Source organism: Mobula birostris (assembly GCF_030028105.1).
Source record: "Mobula birostris isolate sMobBir1 chromosome 8 unlocalized genomic scaffold, sMobBir1.hap1 SUPER_8_unloc_1, whole genome shotgun sequence".
Taxonomy (NCBI): domain Eukaryota; kingdom Metazoa; phylum Chordata; class Chondrichthyes; order Myliobatiformes; family Myliobatidae; genus Mobula; species Mobula birostris.
The window spans coordinates 259,987-278,506 of NW_027274036.1; the positions used below are offsets into that span (position 1 = coordinate 259,987).

An 18,520-nucleotide genomic window follows, 5' to 3' on the forward strand; every position below is an offset into this window, starting at 1 on the left:
AAACAGGCCTTTTGGCCCTTCTTGGCTGTGCCGAACCATTTTCTGCCTAGTCCCACTGACCTGCACATGGACCATATCCCTCCATACACCTCCCATCCATGTATCTGTCCAATTTATTCTTAAATGTTAAAAAAGAACCCACATTTACCACCTCGTCTGGCAGCTCATTCCATACTCCCACCACTGTCTGTGTGAAGAAGCCCCCCCCAATGTTCCCTTTAAACTTTCCCCCCTCACCCTTAACCTTAAAAGAGAGAGACACACACAGGGATAGAGAGAGACAACAAGACAAAGACAAGGAGAGAGCGAGAGAGAGACATAGAGACTGACTGACAGACAGAGAGATATATGGGGGGGGACAGACAAACACACACATAGAGTGACAGAGATACAGGCACAGAGAGAAAGTGAGAGGTAGAGACAGAGAGGGAGATAGACAGCGAGGGAGATTGAAGAGTTAAGTTGATGAAAAGGAAAGTTGGAGACCTGTTGAGGACAGGGTGAGGCGGTGTGAAGTGGGGGCATGCTGACATTTTTACATCTGGTTTGTGTTAGTGTGAAAGAGTTGCTGGGCTACGTCTGAGCTGGAATAACTCGCCAGCCCTGAGAACTTCCCTGAGGAAAATAGATCAAAATATTCTGACGTGCACAAACATTTCCGGATACCGTGTACCGTTTGCTGATAACTTTAAAAAGCTTAAACCGTGATAAACATGATAGAGAGAAGCCGACGGAAATTTCAAAGGACGAAGAGAAACAAAACCACATACAGAAGGAAATGGATTTACAGCTGACTGGCCGCAAAATCAAAGCAGCGTGTGGAAGGGAAGCAAGAAATGTTTAAAAGGGGCCTCGCGTGATGACTGACAGCGATACGGCTGCAGAACAGACCAAGCCTTTGAGTAGAAGAAATCAGCACCTCGAGTCCTGGTCACGTTCATCTCTGTGGGTAACAAGTGGCCGGATTTGGAGTAAAGATTTGTGTAACTAAACGAGTTAATGAGCCCTGTTTGAACCACGTAGTTAATGCCCGAATTATTTGAGTGGGTCTCAGTGAATGAAGTACAGTTACGAGGCAAAGACTTGTGGTTTCCTTGTATGCTCATTTAATTGGCAGCGCTCCCACATTCCCAACAACCAGCCTCAGATTCTGCCCCTCAACCATATATGGAGGGGGAGACACACCCTCGGCTGGGCAATCGGCATAGGATTGAAAGGGTTAACCGGTTGATGGCAAAAGGACAAAGTGACGCTTCCTTATTCCATTTCCCTTTCCTGATTCACTCTCCATGGCCCAGGACACTGTACAGGGATAAGAAGCCCGGTGATCTGTGCACTGGGTGTGGGTCGGTACGGAGAGACACACGGCGGACATGTCCCAGGTAAGCGGTGCCCTGGATACACGTGCGTTCCCCACTCCTGCGCCTTGCTGTGCGGATGTGGCGACATTGAGGGCTTCCAGTCAGTCACCCAACCAAAAGGACATTACTACTTATTTAAACCTGGCTACAGAGCAACATTCCTTCAACAAGTGGCGGGGAGGAGGGAGCACCGCGGGAGGAGCGGGGAGCAGGGTGCGCCGCGGGTCGGTCAAGGGGTTTAAGATTAGGGATAATCTGGACAGAGGAAAAGACTGAACATGAGTTTGAGAAATGTAAACTGGAGAAAGTGGCTGAGGTCGTGAGTCTGCGAGCCAGTGGGGCTGACAGGCCTCCAGGTTTGCGGAGAAGGAAACGGAGGATTGAACCAGAATTGATGAGGGTTTCTTCTGCTGATGGGACAGGGGCAGATCCAGTGTCAGTGTGGGGCGACGTTCCTGGGACATTACCACCCCCAGACAGGCCAGGAGATGCCAGGAACCCGAGATCGAGCTCGGCCAGAGAGAAGGGCATGGGTGGGGTATAGGAGTGGGTGAGGGAGGAGGTTCAGACACGTGAATTTCAGAGCTCGGATCTGGGTATTTGAATTCGGAGCCAACAAGGGTGCAGACTGGAATTATCGAGAGGTGAGAAGCCCATAGCTGAGAAAGGATGTATTTTATAATCTTATGAAATATGGAAACGTGCAGAGAAATGTGTCGTTTGACCTTCACAGCCCGAGGATAACAACAGGTACAGTGTTGGGGAGGGTGGTGACCCAGCAGAGGAAGTCACAGCGGCCAGGTCTCTGGTACGGGGTCTCGCTTGGTGACTCCGAAGGGAAGGGGGAGGGGAGCAGAGGCGAATTTGTTAGTTAGGGGAACGGAACGGAAAGGAGGTTCTGTGGACAAGAACGAGATTCCCGGATGGCATGGTGCCTCCCAGGTGCTAGGGTCCAGCAAATCCCGGATCGAGTCATCAACATTCTTAGGTGGGAGGGTGAACAGCCAGGAGCAGTGGTCCATGCAATTAACATGACATAGGTAGGAAGAGTGACGAAGTTTTGCAAAGTAAGTTCAGGGAGTTGGGGGATAAGTTAAAGGATAGGGTTAATGAAGCCAGAAATGCAAAGATTGTATAGTTTAACAAGTGGCTAGGGTGTTGGTGTAGGAGGGAGGGCGTCAGATATTTTGGATCTTCGGCCGCTCTTCCAGGGAAGGTGGAACCTGTATAGAAGGGGCGGTTTGCACCTAAACGGAGTGGGGGCGGCGGCTAATATCCTAGCGGGAAGGCTTGCTAGTTCTGCTGGCGGTGGGGTGGTGCATGGGGGTGGGGGGGGGAGGTGTTTAAACTTTGCAGGAGAACGGGAACCAGAGTGCCAGAACAGATAGTGGAGAGGTTGTGGAGAGATGTTGTTAAGACCTCAGACAAGGTCAGGAATCAAAGGTTGGGCACGGTGGAACTAATGTTCTGAGCTGCATATTTCAATGCGAGAAGTATGGCAGGAAAGGCAGACGAGCTTCGGGCATGGATCAACACCTGGAATTATGATATTGTAGCCATTAGTGAAACTTGGCTGCAGGAGGGGCAGGACTGGCAGCTCAATATTCTGGGGTTCTGTTGACTTGGACATGACAGGGCTGAAGGGTTTAAAGGGGGAGAGGTGGTGTTACCAGTCAGGGAAAATGTCAAAGTAGTGCTCAGTCAGGACAGACTGGAGAACTCATCTAGTGAGGCTTTATGGATGGAACTGAGGACTAAGAAAGGTATGACCACATTAATGGGGCTATGTTACAGACCATCCAACTGTCTGTGGCATTTAGAGGAACAAATTTGTACAGAGATAGCAGATTGTTGCAAAAAAACATAAGGTTGTTATAGAAGGTGATTTTAACATTCCACATATTGACTGGGAAAATGACTGGATAGGATAGATTTTGTCAAATTCGTGCCAATGATGTCCTAACGAGACAGTGTGTGTGATACTTTATTTTCTATTAGGGAATGAGACCGGGTAGGTGACAGAAGTTTGTGTAGGTGAACACTTTGCACCCAGTGATCATAAAATAAATATGGAAAAAGACAGGTCTGGTCCACAGATTAAGTTTCTAAATTGGAGAAAGGCCAATTTTGTTGGTATCAGAAAGTGATCTGGCAAGTGTGACAGCTTACTTTCTGGCAAAGATGTAGGTGCGATGTCTTCAAAAGTGAAATTTTGCGAGTACAGAGCTTGTATGTGCCTGTCAGAATAAAGGGTAAAGATAACAGATGTAGGGAACCTTGGTTTTCAAGAGATGGTGAGGACTTGGTTAAGAAAGAAAACGAGGTGCATAGCAGGTATAGGCAAATAGGAAACCGTGTAGAACTTATGGAGTATATGAAATGCAAGAGAACATTTAAGAAAGAAATCAGGAGGGCTAAAAGAAGGCATAAGGTTGCCCTAGCAGACAAAATGAAGGAGAATCCCGATGGATTTTACAGATATTTTAAGAGCAATAGGATTGCAAGGGATAAAATTGATCCTCTGGAAGATCAGAGTGGTAATCTATGTGTGGTGCCAAGAGATGAGGGCCATCTTTGCATCTGTATTCACTCAGGAGACAGACACAGAGTTTATAGAAGTCAGGCAAAGCAACAGTGAGGTTATGGACACTATGCAGATTACAGAGGAGGAGGTGTTCGCAAATTAAGGCAAATTAGAGTAGATCAATCTTTAGGGCCTGACAAGTTGTTCCCTCAGACCCGTGGGAGGAAAATGCTGAAATTGCAGGAAGCATAGCAGAGATATTTAAATCATCCTTAGCATCAGGTAAGGTACTGGAGAATTGGAGGATAGCAAAGACTCTAAAAATGAACTAGGAAATTATAGGCCAGTGAGCCTGAACCCAGTAGGTGGGATGTTACTGGAAAGTATTGTAGGAGACTGGAGATATAAGTATTTGGATAGACATGGACTGATTAGGGATAGTCAATATGGCTTTGTGCATGGTAGGTCATGTCTAATTAATCTTATAGAGCTTTTTTAAAGAAGTTACCAGGAAAGTGGATGAAGGCAAGGCATTGAATGTTGTCTACATGGACTTTAGCAAGGCATTTGACAAGATCCCCCATGGGAGTTTGGTCAAGAAAGTTCAGTCAATTGGCATACAAGATGAGGTAGTAAACTGGATTTGACATTGGAAAAGCCAGGGAGTGGTAGTAGATGGTTGCCTCTCTGACTGTAGGCCTGTGACTAGTGGAGATCCACAGGGATCAGTGCTGGGCTCATTAGGCTTATTCAGAAAGCCAGAAGGCATGGGATCCAGGGAAGTTTGGCCAGGTGGATTCAGAATTGGCCTGCCTGCAGAAGGCAGAGGGTTGTGGTAGAGGAAATACATTCAGATTGGAGGATTGTGACTAGTGGTGCCCCACAAGGCTCTGTTCCGGGGCCTCTACTTTTTGTGATTTTTATTAACGACCTGGATGTGGGGGTAGAAGGGTGGGTTGGCAAGTTTGCAGACGACACTAAGGTTGGTGGTGTTGTGGATAGTGTAGAGGATTGTCAAAGATTGCAGAGAGACATTGATAGGATGCAGGAGTGGGTTGAGAAGTGGCAGATGGAGTTCAACCCGGAGAAGTGTGAGGTGGTACACTTTGGAAGGACAAACTCCAAAGCAGAGTACAAAGTAAATGGCAGGATACTTGGTAGTGTGGAGGAGCAGAGGGATCTGGGGGTACATGTCCACAGATCCCTGAAAGTTGCCTCACAGGTGGATAGGGTAGTTAAGAAAGCTTATGGAGTGTTAGTTTTCATGAGTTGAGGGATAGAGTTAAGAGTCGCGATGTAATGATGCAGCTCTGTAAGACTTTGGTTAGGCCACACTTGGAGTACTGTGTCCAGTTCTGGTCGCCTCACTATAGGACGGATGTGGAAGCATTGGAAATGGTACAGAAGAGATTTACCAGAATGCTGCCTGGTTTAGAGAGCATGCATTATGATCAGAGATTAAGGGAGCTAGGGCTTTACTCTTTGGAGAGAAGGAGGATGAGAGGAGACATGATAGGGGTGTACAAGATAATAAGAGGAATAGATAGAGTGGATAGCCAGTGCCTCTTCCCCAGGGCACCACTGCTCAATACAAGAGGACATGACTTTAAGGTAAGGGGTGGGAAGTTCAAGGGGGATATTAGAGGAAGGTTTTTTACTCAGAGGGTGGTTGGTGTGTGGAATGCAGTGCCTGAGTCAGTGGTGGAGGCAGATACACTAGTGAAGTTTGAGAGACTACTGGACAGGTATATGGAGGAATTTAAGTTGGGGGCTTATATGGGAGGCAGGGTTTGAGGGTCAGCACAACATTGTGGGCCGAAGGGCCTGTAATGTGCTGTACTATTCTATGTTCTATGCTCTATTAGTGTATGTCATCTATATCAATGATTGGGATGATAACGTGGTTAAGTGGATTAGCAAATTTGTGGATGACACCAAGATTGGAGATACAGTCGACAGCAAGAAAAACTATTAGAACCTGCAGTAGCATCTGGACCAGCTGGAAAAATAGGCTGAAATATGACAGATGGAATTTAATGCAGACAAGTGCAAGGTGTTGCAGTTTGGTAGGACCAACCAGGGTAGGTCTTACATTGAATGGGAGAGCACTGAGATGTGTGGTAGAACAAGGGGATCTGGGAATACAGATCCATAATTTATTGAAAGTGGTAAGACAAGTAGATAGGGTCATGAAGAGAGATTTTGACACATTGGCCTTCATAAATCAAATTATTGAGTACAGGAGATGGGATGTTATGTTGAAGTTGTATAAGACATTAGTGAGGCCTAATTTGGAGTATTGTGAACAGTTCTGGTCACCTACCTACAGGAAAGATATAAATAAGATTGAAAGAATACAGAGAAAATTTAACAAGGATGTTGCCAGGACCGGAGGACCTGAGATACAAGGAAAAGATTGAATAGGTTAGGACTTAATTCCTTGGAACATAGAAGATTGAGGGAAGATTTGATGGAGTCATACACAATTATCTGGAGACAGCAGCCAGAGAACTGGAAATGAATACCAATGAATTGATCCACTTGACCAGAAACAGGAGTGTGTGGGCCATGGCAGTCAAAGCTCAAACTGGGCATGGCACCTGATGATGAGGCATAAATGCAAGCAGACTTTTTCCACTGAAGTTGGGTGGTACTACAATCAGAGGTCAGGCATTAAGATTGAAAGATTAAAAAATTTAGGGGGACCGTGAGGGGAAACCTCAGTCAGAGGGTCATGAGAGTGGGAGACGAGCTGCCAGCACAATGGTGCGTGCAAACTCGATTTTAATGTTTTACACAAGTTTGGATAGGTATATGGGTGGCAGAGTATGAAGGGCAGTGGTCTGGATGCAGGTCAATGAGTGTATGCAGCTTAAATGGTTTGGCATGGACTAGATGGGCCAAAGGGCCTGTTGCTCGGCTGTACTTTTCTATGACTCTAGGAAGTGCTGGGGACAGTCTGTAAGTGTAGCCACGCTTCTGATGTTAGCATAGCATGCCCACAACTACTGACCCTAACCCGCAGGTGTTGGGAATGAGGAATGAAACCAGAGCATCTAGAGAGAACCAACGTGGTCATGGGAAAACTATATTAACTCCTTACAGACAGCATCCCGATCTTCCGATTACTGCATAATGCTAACTGCTTCACTACCATGTTGCTCTCTGTCACGATCATGCACACTGCCTACACCAGTGGCAATTTACAACAGTGACTTTGCCTCCTGACCTGCAACTCTCTGGGATCCGAGTGCCCAGGGGAAGCCCACACAGCCAGCTCCAGATGACAGGGTCCAATCTGTTTCACTGGAACCACGTGGCAGCCGTACTGCTGCTGTCCTCTCCAAGTGAAGCGCCATTCCGATTCGTTTAAAGCCGGGACACCCTCCCCAAGCCCACTAACAGCACTGTGGAGCACCTTCCCTACACAATCAGCACCACCAGCTTCTCAGAGGAGGGTGATAAATGTTGATCAGTCTCGAAGTGAAACACTTACTGAGGATGTGAAACCCACTGAAACCACCATTTCCTCCCTCATCTGATCTATCTCTGATTGGTCAGGGGCATTTAGGGGAATTTTGATGCACCGATTAAGGAATTAAATGCAGGGGCAAGCTTTATAACATTGTAAGAGGTGCAGACAATCAGTTCTGATGAAAGGAATCAGCCCGAAACATTGACTGTTTATTCTCTCCATAGATGCTGCCTGATATGCTGAATTCTTCCAGCATGTTGGGTTTATAGCTCCACATAATCAGTGTCCCATTCTCTAGGTGGAAATGTCAAATACAAGAGGGCAGAGGTTTAAGGTGAGAATGGGAAAGTTTAAAGGAGATTTATGAGGCAAGTCATAAGCACAAGAGATTCTGCAGATGCTGGAAATCCAATGCAACACACACAAACTGCTGGAGTTGAAATTTTGGGCCAAGAACCCAGTCCCGATGAAAGATCTTGGCCTGAAATGTTGCCTTTTTATTCCCTCCTTAGATACTGTCTGATTTGCTGAGTTCTTCCAGCAGTTTGTATGTGTTGCATACAAGGAAAATTTGCTTTTTTTACACAGAGTCATAGGGGACTGGAACATGCTGCCAGAGAAGTAGTGGAATCAGCTAAGGTGGACATTTAAGGGGCATTTAGAAAGACACATAACAGGCTGAGAGAGAAGGGATATGGATCATGAGCAGATGGTCAGCACAGGCAATGTGGGCTGAAGGGCCTGTTGCTGTGCTGTATTAGAACATAGAAGAGTACAGGCCCTTCAGCCCACAATGTCTCTGCCAACCACGCTGCCAATCCAATCTACTCCCATCTCCCTGCAGTATGTTCTTGCTCCAGCTGTGTATGAGCAGAGGCAGAGCCCAGATCGGCGAGGGAGACAGGGAATGTGGGTGATGGAACTGAGACGGAGGTCATTGTAACCAAATGGGACCAATGCGTGAGGTGCTATCTGTTAGGTCTTCATAAGTCATAAGGGAGAGCGCGGGGAGTTAGTGGACAGGGGTGAAGGGGGTATTAGATGTCTGGGATGGTATATGAAGAGTGAAGGCAGGGGTTTGAGTCCAGGTTCCGCAGTCGAATATGAGCGATCTGGAAGATCAGGTCAGCAGGTGCTGAGGTCCCCAGGTCGGAGATCTGCATGGGCGGTGAGCTGTGGGTACAGTCGGGAGTCAGAAGGGTTAGTGGCACCCACTGCCTCAGGCCATTGGGGGCCAAAGGTCCTTGTGAGTCCAGAAGTCAAGGTCCGAATGTCAAACCCGTGATGAGTGAGTCCTGGGGTCACTACCCAAACATTGGTGAAGTTTGGAGGGCAAAGTTGAAAGTCAAAATTTAGAGTGCATTGAGTCCAAAGCTAGAGCCTGAAGGTCAAGGATATGGGGAAAGGCCCAAAGGAGTCACAAGGGCCTGGGTCAAAAAGATTGGAGGCCATGTGTCCAAAAGTCAAGGCCCGAAGGTCAAATCTGTTATTAGCAAGTTACGGGGTCGATACACAGGGGCTGGCAAGGTCTGGAGGGCAGTTCAAAGTCAAGAGCTCGGCAAGTCCAGAGGTTGATAACTGAAGTTGATGACTCTGGAGGTCAAAGACTCTGGGTCACCTTCTCTGGAGATCAGTGGCCCAAAGTCTCTGAGTCTGCAGGTCTGAGCCAGGGGCTGGATGTTAATGTTCAAACAGCAAAGACAAGCTTTTCTTTCATTTAAGCAATTTTACCTTCAATGTCTCTGTTCAATACATGATGGCTGCTACCTTTTATCCCCACAATCCCCCTGTTCTCCCTGGAGTGCATGCACATAACAGGGAAAGTGTGTAAGACTGCCAAATACTTAATTAGCCCAAATGACCAGAGCGCAACAATCTCCCATCCTTTTTTATGGGTATATTAAAAAAAATAAAAAATTTAGAGACAATTCAACTGTCCATTAGGATATGAGAATTAGTTCTCAGAAAGGATCTGCTGAAACTAGAGAGGGTTCAAAGGAGGTTCACAAAAATAACTATATGAAAAACTGCACTAATCCTAACCACATCATCAAAGCCCTCCCGGTTTCTCCTGTTACCTGGTGGTTCTCTCTCCCCTCCCCCCAGCTTTTAAATGTATTCATCAGCTATTTTTCTCCAGTCCTGCTGGTATTTTGGCCCGAAACATCGACTATACTTTTTTCCATAGATGCTACTTGACCTGTTGAGTTCCTCAAGCATTTGTGTGTGTGGCTTGGATTTCCAGCATCTGCAGATTTTCTCTTGTTTGATGGCTCTGGGCCTGTATTCACTAGAATTCAGAAGAATGTGCATTGACATAATTGAAATGGCAACCAATCAAACGGTGAAAGGCCTTGATAGAGTCGATGTGGAGAGGATGTTTCCTGTGGTGGGAGAGTCTAAGACCAGAGGGTTCCACCTCAGAATAGAGGGGTGTTCTTTTAGAACTGAGATGAGGAAGCATTTCTTTAGCCATTTAGCCAGACAGTAGTGAATCTGTGAAATTCATTACCACAGGCAGCCAAGTCTTTATGTATATTTAAGGCAGGAGTTGATAAATTCTTGATTGGTCAGGGCATTAAGGGGTGCAGGAAGAAGACAGGAGACTGGGGCTGAGAGGAAAAATGATGAAATGATGAGCCATGGTGAAAGAGTGGAGCAGACTCGATGGGCCAAATGGCCTAATTCTGCTCCTATACCTTATGATCTTATGGTCTAACTCTTGCTGTTAATACAGTTATTAAGGTACCAAATGCCTTCACTAAGGGCCTTCAGCAGCACAAGAGCTGGCACTCCCTTCCTTGTGAGACAGTCAGCTAGTTGTTCCTTTGCAGTTGACCACAACATGTGATGAATTTCCTGTGCTTGGACAAGTTCCTTGATGCTGCTTATCTCCAGACGAAGCCTCTTCTCTGTAACTCATTTGGTGGATTTGATGGCATCAACCAGAGAGTAGTTGTCCGTGGCACAAGTTATCTGTAGACTGTCCTTCTTTAGGTCACCATGGAAAAGCTCAGAATAGAGAGTGACCAGAAAAACAGCATCGTCAATACCTTCAGACATTGCGAGGGTTTCTCCTGTCTGTGTACATCTCTTTTTGATTGCCAACAGAGAGGTGAAAATCTATCCTCTTCTCCCATCAGTACAATAAAATGTCCCCCTTGAATACATCCATCAGGAAGATTTCCAAATGAGGCATCGCTGAAGACAACAAGCCTCAGTGAGCTATCTTTTCCAAACATGATGTCAAGTCTGCTCTGCCTTAATCTGACCTAAGTAACATATACAAAATGCCAGAGGAACTTGCTAGGCAGCATCTATGGAAAGAGTACAGTTGATGTTTCGGGCCAAGACCATTCATCACGTCTGGAAAAAAATAGATGAGAAGTCAGAGTAAGAAATTGTGGGGCGGTGGGGGGGAGAGAAGGAAGAACCAGGTGGTGATAGGTGAAACCAGGGTGGGGGTGGGGGAAGGGGTGAAGAGCTGGGAAGTTGATGGCGAAAGAGATACAAGGGCTGGAGAAGGAGGGAATATGATAAGGAGAAGACAGAAAGCCATGGAAGAAAGAAAAGGGGGAAGAGCACCACAAGGAGCTGATAGGTAGGTAAGGAGATAAGATAAAAGATTAAAGTGGGAATAGGGGATGGTGAGGGAGGGTGGGGTTTGAGAAATTGATGTTCATGTCATCAGGTTGGAGGCTACCCAGATGGAATATAATGTGTTGCTCCTCCAACCTGAGTGTGGCCTCATCGTGGCAATAGAGGAGGCTGTGGACTGACAGAATGGGAATGGGAAGTGGAATTAAAATGGGTGGCCACTGGGAGATCCCACTTTTTCTGGTGGATGGACCATAGGTGCTCAGCAAAGCCATCTCCCAATCTGTGTCTGATCTCACCGATATACAGGAGGCCACACCAGGAGCACCGGACCCCAACAGACTCACAGGTGAAGTATCGCCTCACCTGGAAGGACTGTTTGGGGCCCTGAATGATAGTGAGGGAGGAGAATTAGGGGCAAGTGTAGGACTTGTTCTGCTTGCAAGGGTAAGTGCCAGGAGGGGAGGGACGAATGGACAAAGGAGTTATGCAGGGAGCAATCCCTGCGGAAAGTTAGGGGGAGGGAAAAATATGGTTGGTGGTGGGATCCCACTGGAGATAGGGGAAGTTATGGAGAATTATGTGCTGGATATGGAGACTGGGGGGGGTGGTAGATGAGGAGAAGAGGCACCCTAGCCCTGGTGGGGTGGCAGGAGGATGGGGTGAGGGCAAATACACGAAATGGAAGAGGTGTAGTTAAGGGCGACATTGATGGTGGTGGAAGAGAAGCTCCTTTTTTTTAAGGAGAACATCTCCTTCATTCTGGAATGAAAAGCCTCATCCTGAGAGCAGATGCAGCGGAGATGGAGGAATTGCAAGAAAAAGATGATGCTTTTATAAGTTACAGGGTGGGAAGAGGTATAGTCCATGTTGTCTTTGCCCTTGTGATGATTTCTGTTCAGACAAGTCTGTTGAGTCCCCACTGCACTGTCTCTGCCACTGTTGAGCAACTCTTTGGGGCCTTTAGCTGCTTTCACCTCATCCCTGTCTGTGTTATGTGACTGTGTACCAGGTCAGTGCTTTTCATTTTTTGTAGCAATCACCATGGAGTTCTGATGGTCTTCAGCTGTGCTTTATGTAGTCTGGAATGATGCACCCTCACATGTGTACCTCATATGTCTCATGAATACCACCACTCCATCTTGACCAATGGCAGCTCCAGGACCTTTCCACCTGTACAATCTGCTCCTTTGTAGTACACTTTGTTCCCTCTAACATATTTGTCATCTGTAGGACGGACCTTGCCCTCAGTGCTCTTTGAATTCTCTCTGAACACTCTGCCTCAATGAATGCCTTCCTAGTGCTGAAATATGTTTCCCATCCCAGTCACTCCTTGTAGTGCCCGATAGAGCGAGTGGTCTGTCAACCAGTTCAGAGGGAAGGTTTGGATTCTGGCCAAACCCCAAATGAGATGGACTATAGCTGTGTACATTGTGCTTGGTATACGGTATACCCTGTCCAAGGCTGTCCCAACCACAGCCATTGCTTTGCTTTGCTTTACCTTCAGCATTATTTCAGTAAGCGTTTGATTGTGTTGCTCCGGAAGTCCATTACTGCAAAGACTGTACACCACTGTTGTCTTTGTTTCAATGCTAAAGTTCTCTGCTCTATCTCTGAAGTTATCATAGAAAGCCTATCATATCTGCCTCCACCACAGTTGCCAGCAGCCCATTCCACACACTCACCACTCTCTGCATAAAAAAAATCATTAAATTCACCATCATTATCACTGAATACTTTCCTGTAAGTGAACTTATTATGAATGGATGAAGTTTTTTTTACAACCCGTGAGGGTCTCCATGTACTTATAATGCTGTCAGCACTGAAACATGTGAACTCAGCAATGATGTGGAAATACTACACTCCTTACTCCAGTTCGTGTAGGTTTATGGCTACTGTTTCATTGCGTTCAGATGCTAGTGGCAGACTAACTGTGGGTTTGGGTTTGGACTTTCCAAACTTTTGGTGTGTCTCACAGCTGTCAATGATCTACTTTAAAATGGAAAAATAATTTACATCTTTCTTTCCTGAGCTCCTGAGCAGCTTCTGAAGTCTATCAAATGAAGCGTGTCCAAACTGCTTGTGAAGTTTGAGCAACACTTTGCAATTCTCACCAATGGTCATGTTTTGTGTGACAGTTAGTACTTAATTCTCACTTTGGTTCTCAGTAATGTCTTTATCCAGAATATTCACACAGTAACATCCAGAGCTGCTGAGCTCAAGAGACACTGGCTGTTGAAACATCATTGTTTAGTCATCCTCCATATCCAGTACTGCTCCTGCTTCCTTTAGGGAGATTTATTCAAGAGTAATCATGCTTCGGATCATTCAGGAGGCAGAGGCAGAAATAAACAGGAATTACAGAGAGATAGTCACTCCCAAGAGTCAGGAGACAGGTAGCTGGGTGACTGTCAGGAGAGGGAAGGGGAATAGACAGAATGAGCAGAGCACCCCTGTGGCCGTTCCCACCAATAATATGTGTACCATTTTGGATACTGTTGATGGGGACGACCGACCAGGGACAAGTTGCAGTGGTTGCATCTCTGGCACTGAGACGGGACCCTCAGCTCAGAAGGGAAGGAGAGAAAAGAGGAGAGCAGTAGTGATAGGGGATTTGATAGTTAGGGGGATAGATGAGAGGTTCTGTGGAAGAGATCGAGAATCCCAGATGGTCTGTTGCCTCCCTGGTGCCAAGGTCCGCGATATCTCAGATCGAGTTCTCGGTATTCTCAAGAGGGAGGGTGAGCAGCCAGATGTCGTGGTCCAATGACGTGGGTAGGAAGAGTGAGGAGGTCCTGAAAGGTGAGTTCGGGGAGTTAGGCGCCAAGTTAAAGGACAGGACCTCCAGGATAGCAGTCTCAGAATTGCTACCAGTGCCTCGTGCAGGCAGGTTTAGAAATAGTAAGATAGCACAGATCAACACTTAGCTGAAGACATGGTGCAGGAGGGAGGGCTTCAGATTTATACATAATTGAGCAGTTTTCCAGGGAAGGTGGGACCTGTTCCGGCGGGATGGTTTACATCTGAACTGGAGGGAGACAAATATTCTTGCAGGTAGGTTTGCTAGAGAGGTTCCAGTGGATTTAAACTAGATACAAGGGGGGAGGGGAACCGGAGTGTAGGAACAGATGTAGGGGAGAAGGAAGAAAAAGGAGATAGTAAAGTTGTTTGTACCGTTAGTGATAAACAGAGAGTAAGAGGTGGAAAATTTCATAAATGCATTTATTTTAATGCTAGGAGCATTGGAAGAAAGGTGGATGAGCTTAGAGCATGGATTGATACCTGGAAGTATGATGTTGTAGCTATTAGTGAAACATGGTTGCAGGAGGACTGTGATTGGCAACTAAATATTCCTGGATTTCATTGCTTCAGGTGTGATAGAATCGGAGGGACAAGAGGGGGAGGTGTTGCATTGCTTGTCAGAGAAAATATTACAGCGGTGCTCTGGCAGGATAGATTAGAGGGCTCGTCTAGAGAGGCTATTTGGGTGGAACTGGGGAATGGGAAAGGTGTAGTAACACTTATAGGGGTGTATTATAGACCACCAAATGGGGAGCGAGAATTGGAGGAGCAAATTTGTAAGGAGATAGCAGATTTTTGTAGTAAGCACAAGGTTGTCAGTGTAGGAGATTTAAATTTTCCACACATAGACTGGGAAGCCCATACTGTAAAAGGGCTGGATGGTTTGGAGTTTGTAAAATGTGTGCAGGATAGTTTTTTGCAGCAATACATAGAGGTACCAACTAGAGAAGGGGCAGTGTTGGATCTCCTGTTAGGGAATGAGATAGGTCAGGTGATGGAGGTATGTGTTGGGGAGCACTTCGGATCCAGTGATCAAAATGCCATTAGTTTCAATATAATTATGGAGAAGGATAGGTCTGGACCCAGGGTTGAAATTTTTGATTGGAGAAAGGATAACTTTAAGGAGATGCAATAGGATTTAGAAGGAGTGGATTGGGACAATTTCTTTTATGGAAAGGATGTGATAGAGAAATGGAGGTCATTTAAAGGTGAAATTTTGAGGGTACAGAATCTTTAGGTTACTGTTAGATCGAAAAGAAAGGTTAAAAGTTTGAGAGAGTATGGTTTTCAAGGGATATTGGAAACCTGGTTTGGAAAAAGAGAGATATCTACAATAAATATAGGCAGCATGGATTAAATGAGGTGCTCGAGGAATATAAAGAATGTAAAAAGAATCTTAAGAAAGGAATTAGAAAAGCTAAAAGAAGATATGAGGTTGCTTTAGCAAGTAAGGTGAGAATAAATCCAAAGGGTTTCTACAGTTATATTAATAGCAAAAGGATAGTGAGGGATAAAATTGGTCCCTTAGAGAATCAGAGTGGACAGCTATGTGTGGGACCAAAAGAGATGGGAGAGATTTTGAACAATTTATTTTCTTCGGTATTCACTAAGGAGAAGGATATTGAATTGTGTAAGGTAAGGGAAACAGGTAGGGAAGTTATGGAAACTATGATGATTACAGAAGAGGAAGTATTGGCGCTTTTAAGGAATATAAAAGTGGATAAGTCTCCGGGTCCTGACAAGATATTCCCTAGGACCTTATGGGAAATTAGTGTAGAAAATGCAGGGGCTCTGACAGAAATATTTCAAATGTCATTAGAAACGGGGATGGTGCCGGAGGACTGGTGTATTGCTCATGTGGTTCCATTGTTTAAAAAGTGTTCTAAGAGTAAACCTAGCAATTATCAGCCTGTAAGTTTGACATCAGTGGTGGGTAAATTAATAGAAAGTATTCTTAGAGATGGTATATATAATTATCTGGATAGACAGGGTCTGATTAGGAAATGTCAACATGGATTTGTGCGTGGAAGGTCATGTTTGACAAATCTTATTGAATTTTTTGAAGAGGTTACTAGGAAAGTTGACAAGGGTAAAGCGGAGAATGTTGTCTATATGGACTTCAGTAAGGCTTTTGACAAGGTTCCACATGGAAGGTTCAGTCGTTAGGTATTAATAATTGAGGTAGTAAAATGGATTCAACAATGACTGGATAGGAGATGCCAGAGAGCAGTGGTGGATAACTGTTTGTCTGGTTGGAGGCCGGTGACTAGTGGCGTGCCTCAGGAATCTGTACTGGGTACAATGTTGTTCGTCATATACATTAATGATCTGGATAATGGGTTGGTAAATTGGATTAGTAAGTATGCAGATGATACTAAGATAGGTGGTGTTGTGGATAATGAAGTAGGTTTTCAAAGCTTGCAGAGAGATTTTGGGCCAGTTAGAAGAGTGGGCTGAAAGATGGTAGATGGAGTTAATGCTGATAAGTGTGAGGTGCTACATTTTGGTAGGACTAATCAAAATAGGACATACATGGTAAATGGTAGGGTATTGAGGAATGCAGTAGAACAGAGGGATCTAGGAACAATGATGCATAGTTCCCTGAAGGTGGAATCTCATGTGGATAGGGTGGTGAAGAAAGCTTTTGGTATGCTGGCCTTTATGAATCAGAGCATTGAGTGTGGGAGTTGGGATGCAATGTTAGAATCGTACAAGGCATTGGTGAGGCCAAATTTGGAGTATTGTGTACAGTTCCGGTCACCGAATTATAGGAAAGATGTCAACAAAATAGAGAGAGTACAGAGGAGATTTACTAGAATGATACCTGGGATTCATCTCCTAAGTTACAGAGAAAGGTTGAACAAGTTGGTTCTTTATTCTTTGGAGTGTAGAAGGTTGAGGGAGGATTTGATAGAGGTATTGAAAATTATGAAGGGGATAGATAGAGTTGACATGGATAGGCTTTTTCCATTGAGAGTAGGGGAGAGTCAAACAAGAGGACATGAGTTCAGAGTTAAAGGGCGAAAGTTTACGGGTAACACGAGGGGGAACGTCTTTACTCAGAGAGTTGTAGCTGTGTGGAATGAGCTTCCAGTAGAAGTCGTAGAGGCAGGCTGGCAGGCTCTATATTGTCATTTAAAGTAAAATTGGATAGCTATATGGACAGGAAAGGAATGGAGGGTTATGGAGTGAGTGCAGGTCGGTGGGACTAGGTGAGAGTAAGAGTTCGGCACGGACTAGAAGGGCTGAGATGGCCTGTTTCCGTGCTGTAATTGTTATATGGTTATATGGTAATGGAATGTTCACTGGTATCACCTTTGTTTCAGTGTAACATTTGGTCTGCCCTATTTTTGCGGGAAATTTCACATGTTTGGTGGAATGTACAATCTTTCCTTCTCCAAATTTGAATGTTTTGATACACCAGTTCATTCTGGTTTAGTTCACTTACATAGCTTTCAAGCCATTTTCTCCACACACTGTGTGTGTGTGTGTGTGTGTGTGTGTGTGTGTGTGTGTGTGTGTGTGTGTGTGTGTGTGTGTGTGTGTGTGTGTGCATAATGTATCCAAAACAGCAGATACTAGAGATTCTATCATCAAAATCTCTGCCTCAGATATTTCTGCATTGGTATGTGATTCCTTCGCAAGCAATGTCATATGGTACTCTTCTACATCTTCAGATTTGTGACTTTCTTCAGATAACCTAACATGTTTGGTTTTTGTGTGGACAGTTTCTTGCCTAGTGGTAAAGACTTCGTGATATCGCACATTTCTATCTCCATCTGTACTTGTTTATTGGATTTGTGCCAGGTAATAGTTCCCTTGTCTGGTCCTTGTCTGGGATTGACACTTGCTGTACTCTTGTTTCTGCTCAGTGAAGTATTCTGTTTCCTGACTTAAAACTTATTCTGACTGTTGTCTTAATGGCCTTTTCTCCAAAAATCCTCTTCAGTGCCAATTTCACAGCTGCAAACATAGGTTCCGTACATGCAGTAAACACTACCCGTCTGTCCTTTATGTCAAGACACACAGTATCCAAAAATTTAAAAGCTAATACTGTGTCAGGAAGTTCCATTTTGTATTTACACATGTGACTGTACTTTTGTTCAAAATCAATCGTGTCAGCCACATTTTTAGAATTGCCTCTGTAAGTTTTGTCAACGTCTGAATATGCCTCATAAATCTGATCCTTTTCTTTCTTCAAAAAAAAGAGTCAAGTGTATTTATTGGGGTATTCATACCATCATCTTCGTTAAGTCTTCGACTGAAATTCCCATCCCGGTCTCTCTCACTCTTCCCGAAAGCCGCAGCACAACTGTGAGAGCTTACTTGTTCTTTTTGAGCACTGTAACATGAGTCCATATTCCAATTCAATTTTCCAGCTTTCCTAGGCCTTGCTCTCCTCCAGTGCTGGCAGGATCTTATAACTGGGAACCAGCCACTGTTAACGCTTAGACAATAAAGACAAGATTTTCTTTCGTTTAAACAACTTTACTTTCAACGTCTCCATTCAATACATGAGGGCTGCCATCTTTTCATCCCACAAACACTTTTTCCTTATGATAGACATCCGTTAGTCTCATGAGACCATGGATTTGTGCCTTGGAAGGTTTCCAGGGTGTAGGCCTGGGCAAGGTTGTATGGAAGATCGGCAGTTGTCCATGCTGCAAGTCTCCCCTCTCCATTCCACCGATGTTGTCCAAGGGAAGGGCATTAGGACCCATACAGCTTGGTATCGGTGTCGTTGCAGAGCAATGTGTGGTT

The 18,520-nt window shown here is 45.1% G+C and overlaps 1 protein-coding gene across 4 annotated transcripts in view; it reads left to right on the top strand.

Moving 5' to 3' along the window:
* Window positions 1-1,230: 1,230 nt before the first annotated feature.
* Window positions 1,231-18,520, top strand: part of LOC140191988 (myeloid cell surface antigen CD33-like) — a 46,200-nt gene continuing 28,910 nt past the window's right edge. Inside the window, exon 1 of one of the 4 annotated variants that reach the window (XM_072249896.1) lies at window positions 1,231-1,382. In XM_072249896.1, the coding sequence (XP_072105997.1) occupies window positions 1,374-1,382 (9 nt within the window). In that variant the 5' untranslated portion in view covers window positions 1,231-1,373. The remainder of the gene's footprint in view (window positions 1,383-18,520) is intronic. The other 3 variants (XM_072249895.1, XM_072249894.1, XM_072249897.1) reach the window with 3 other exon arrangements.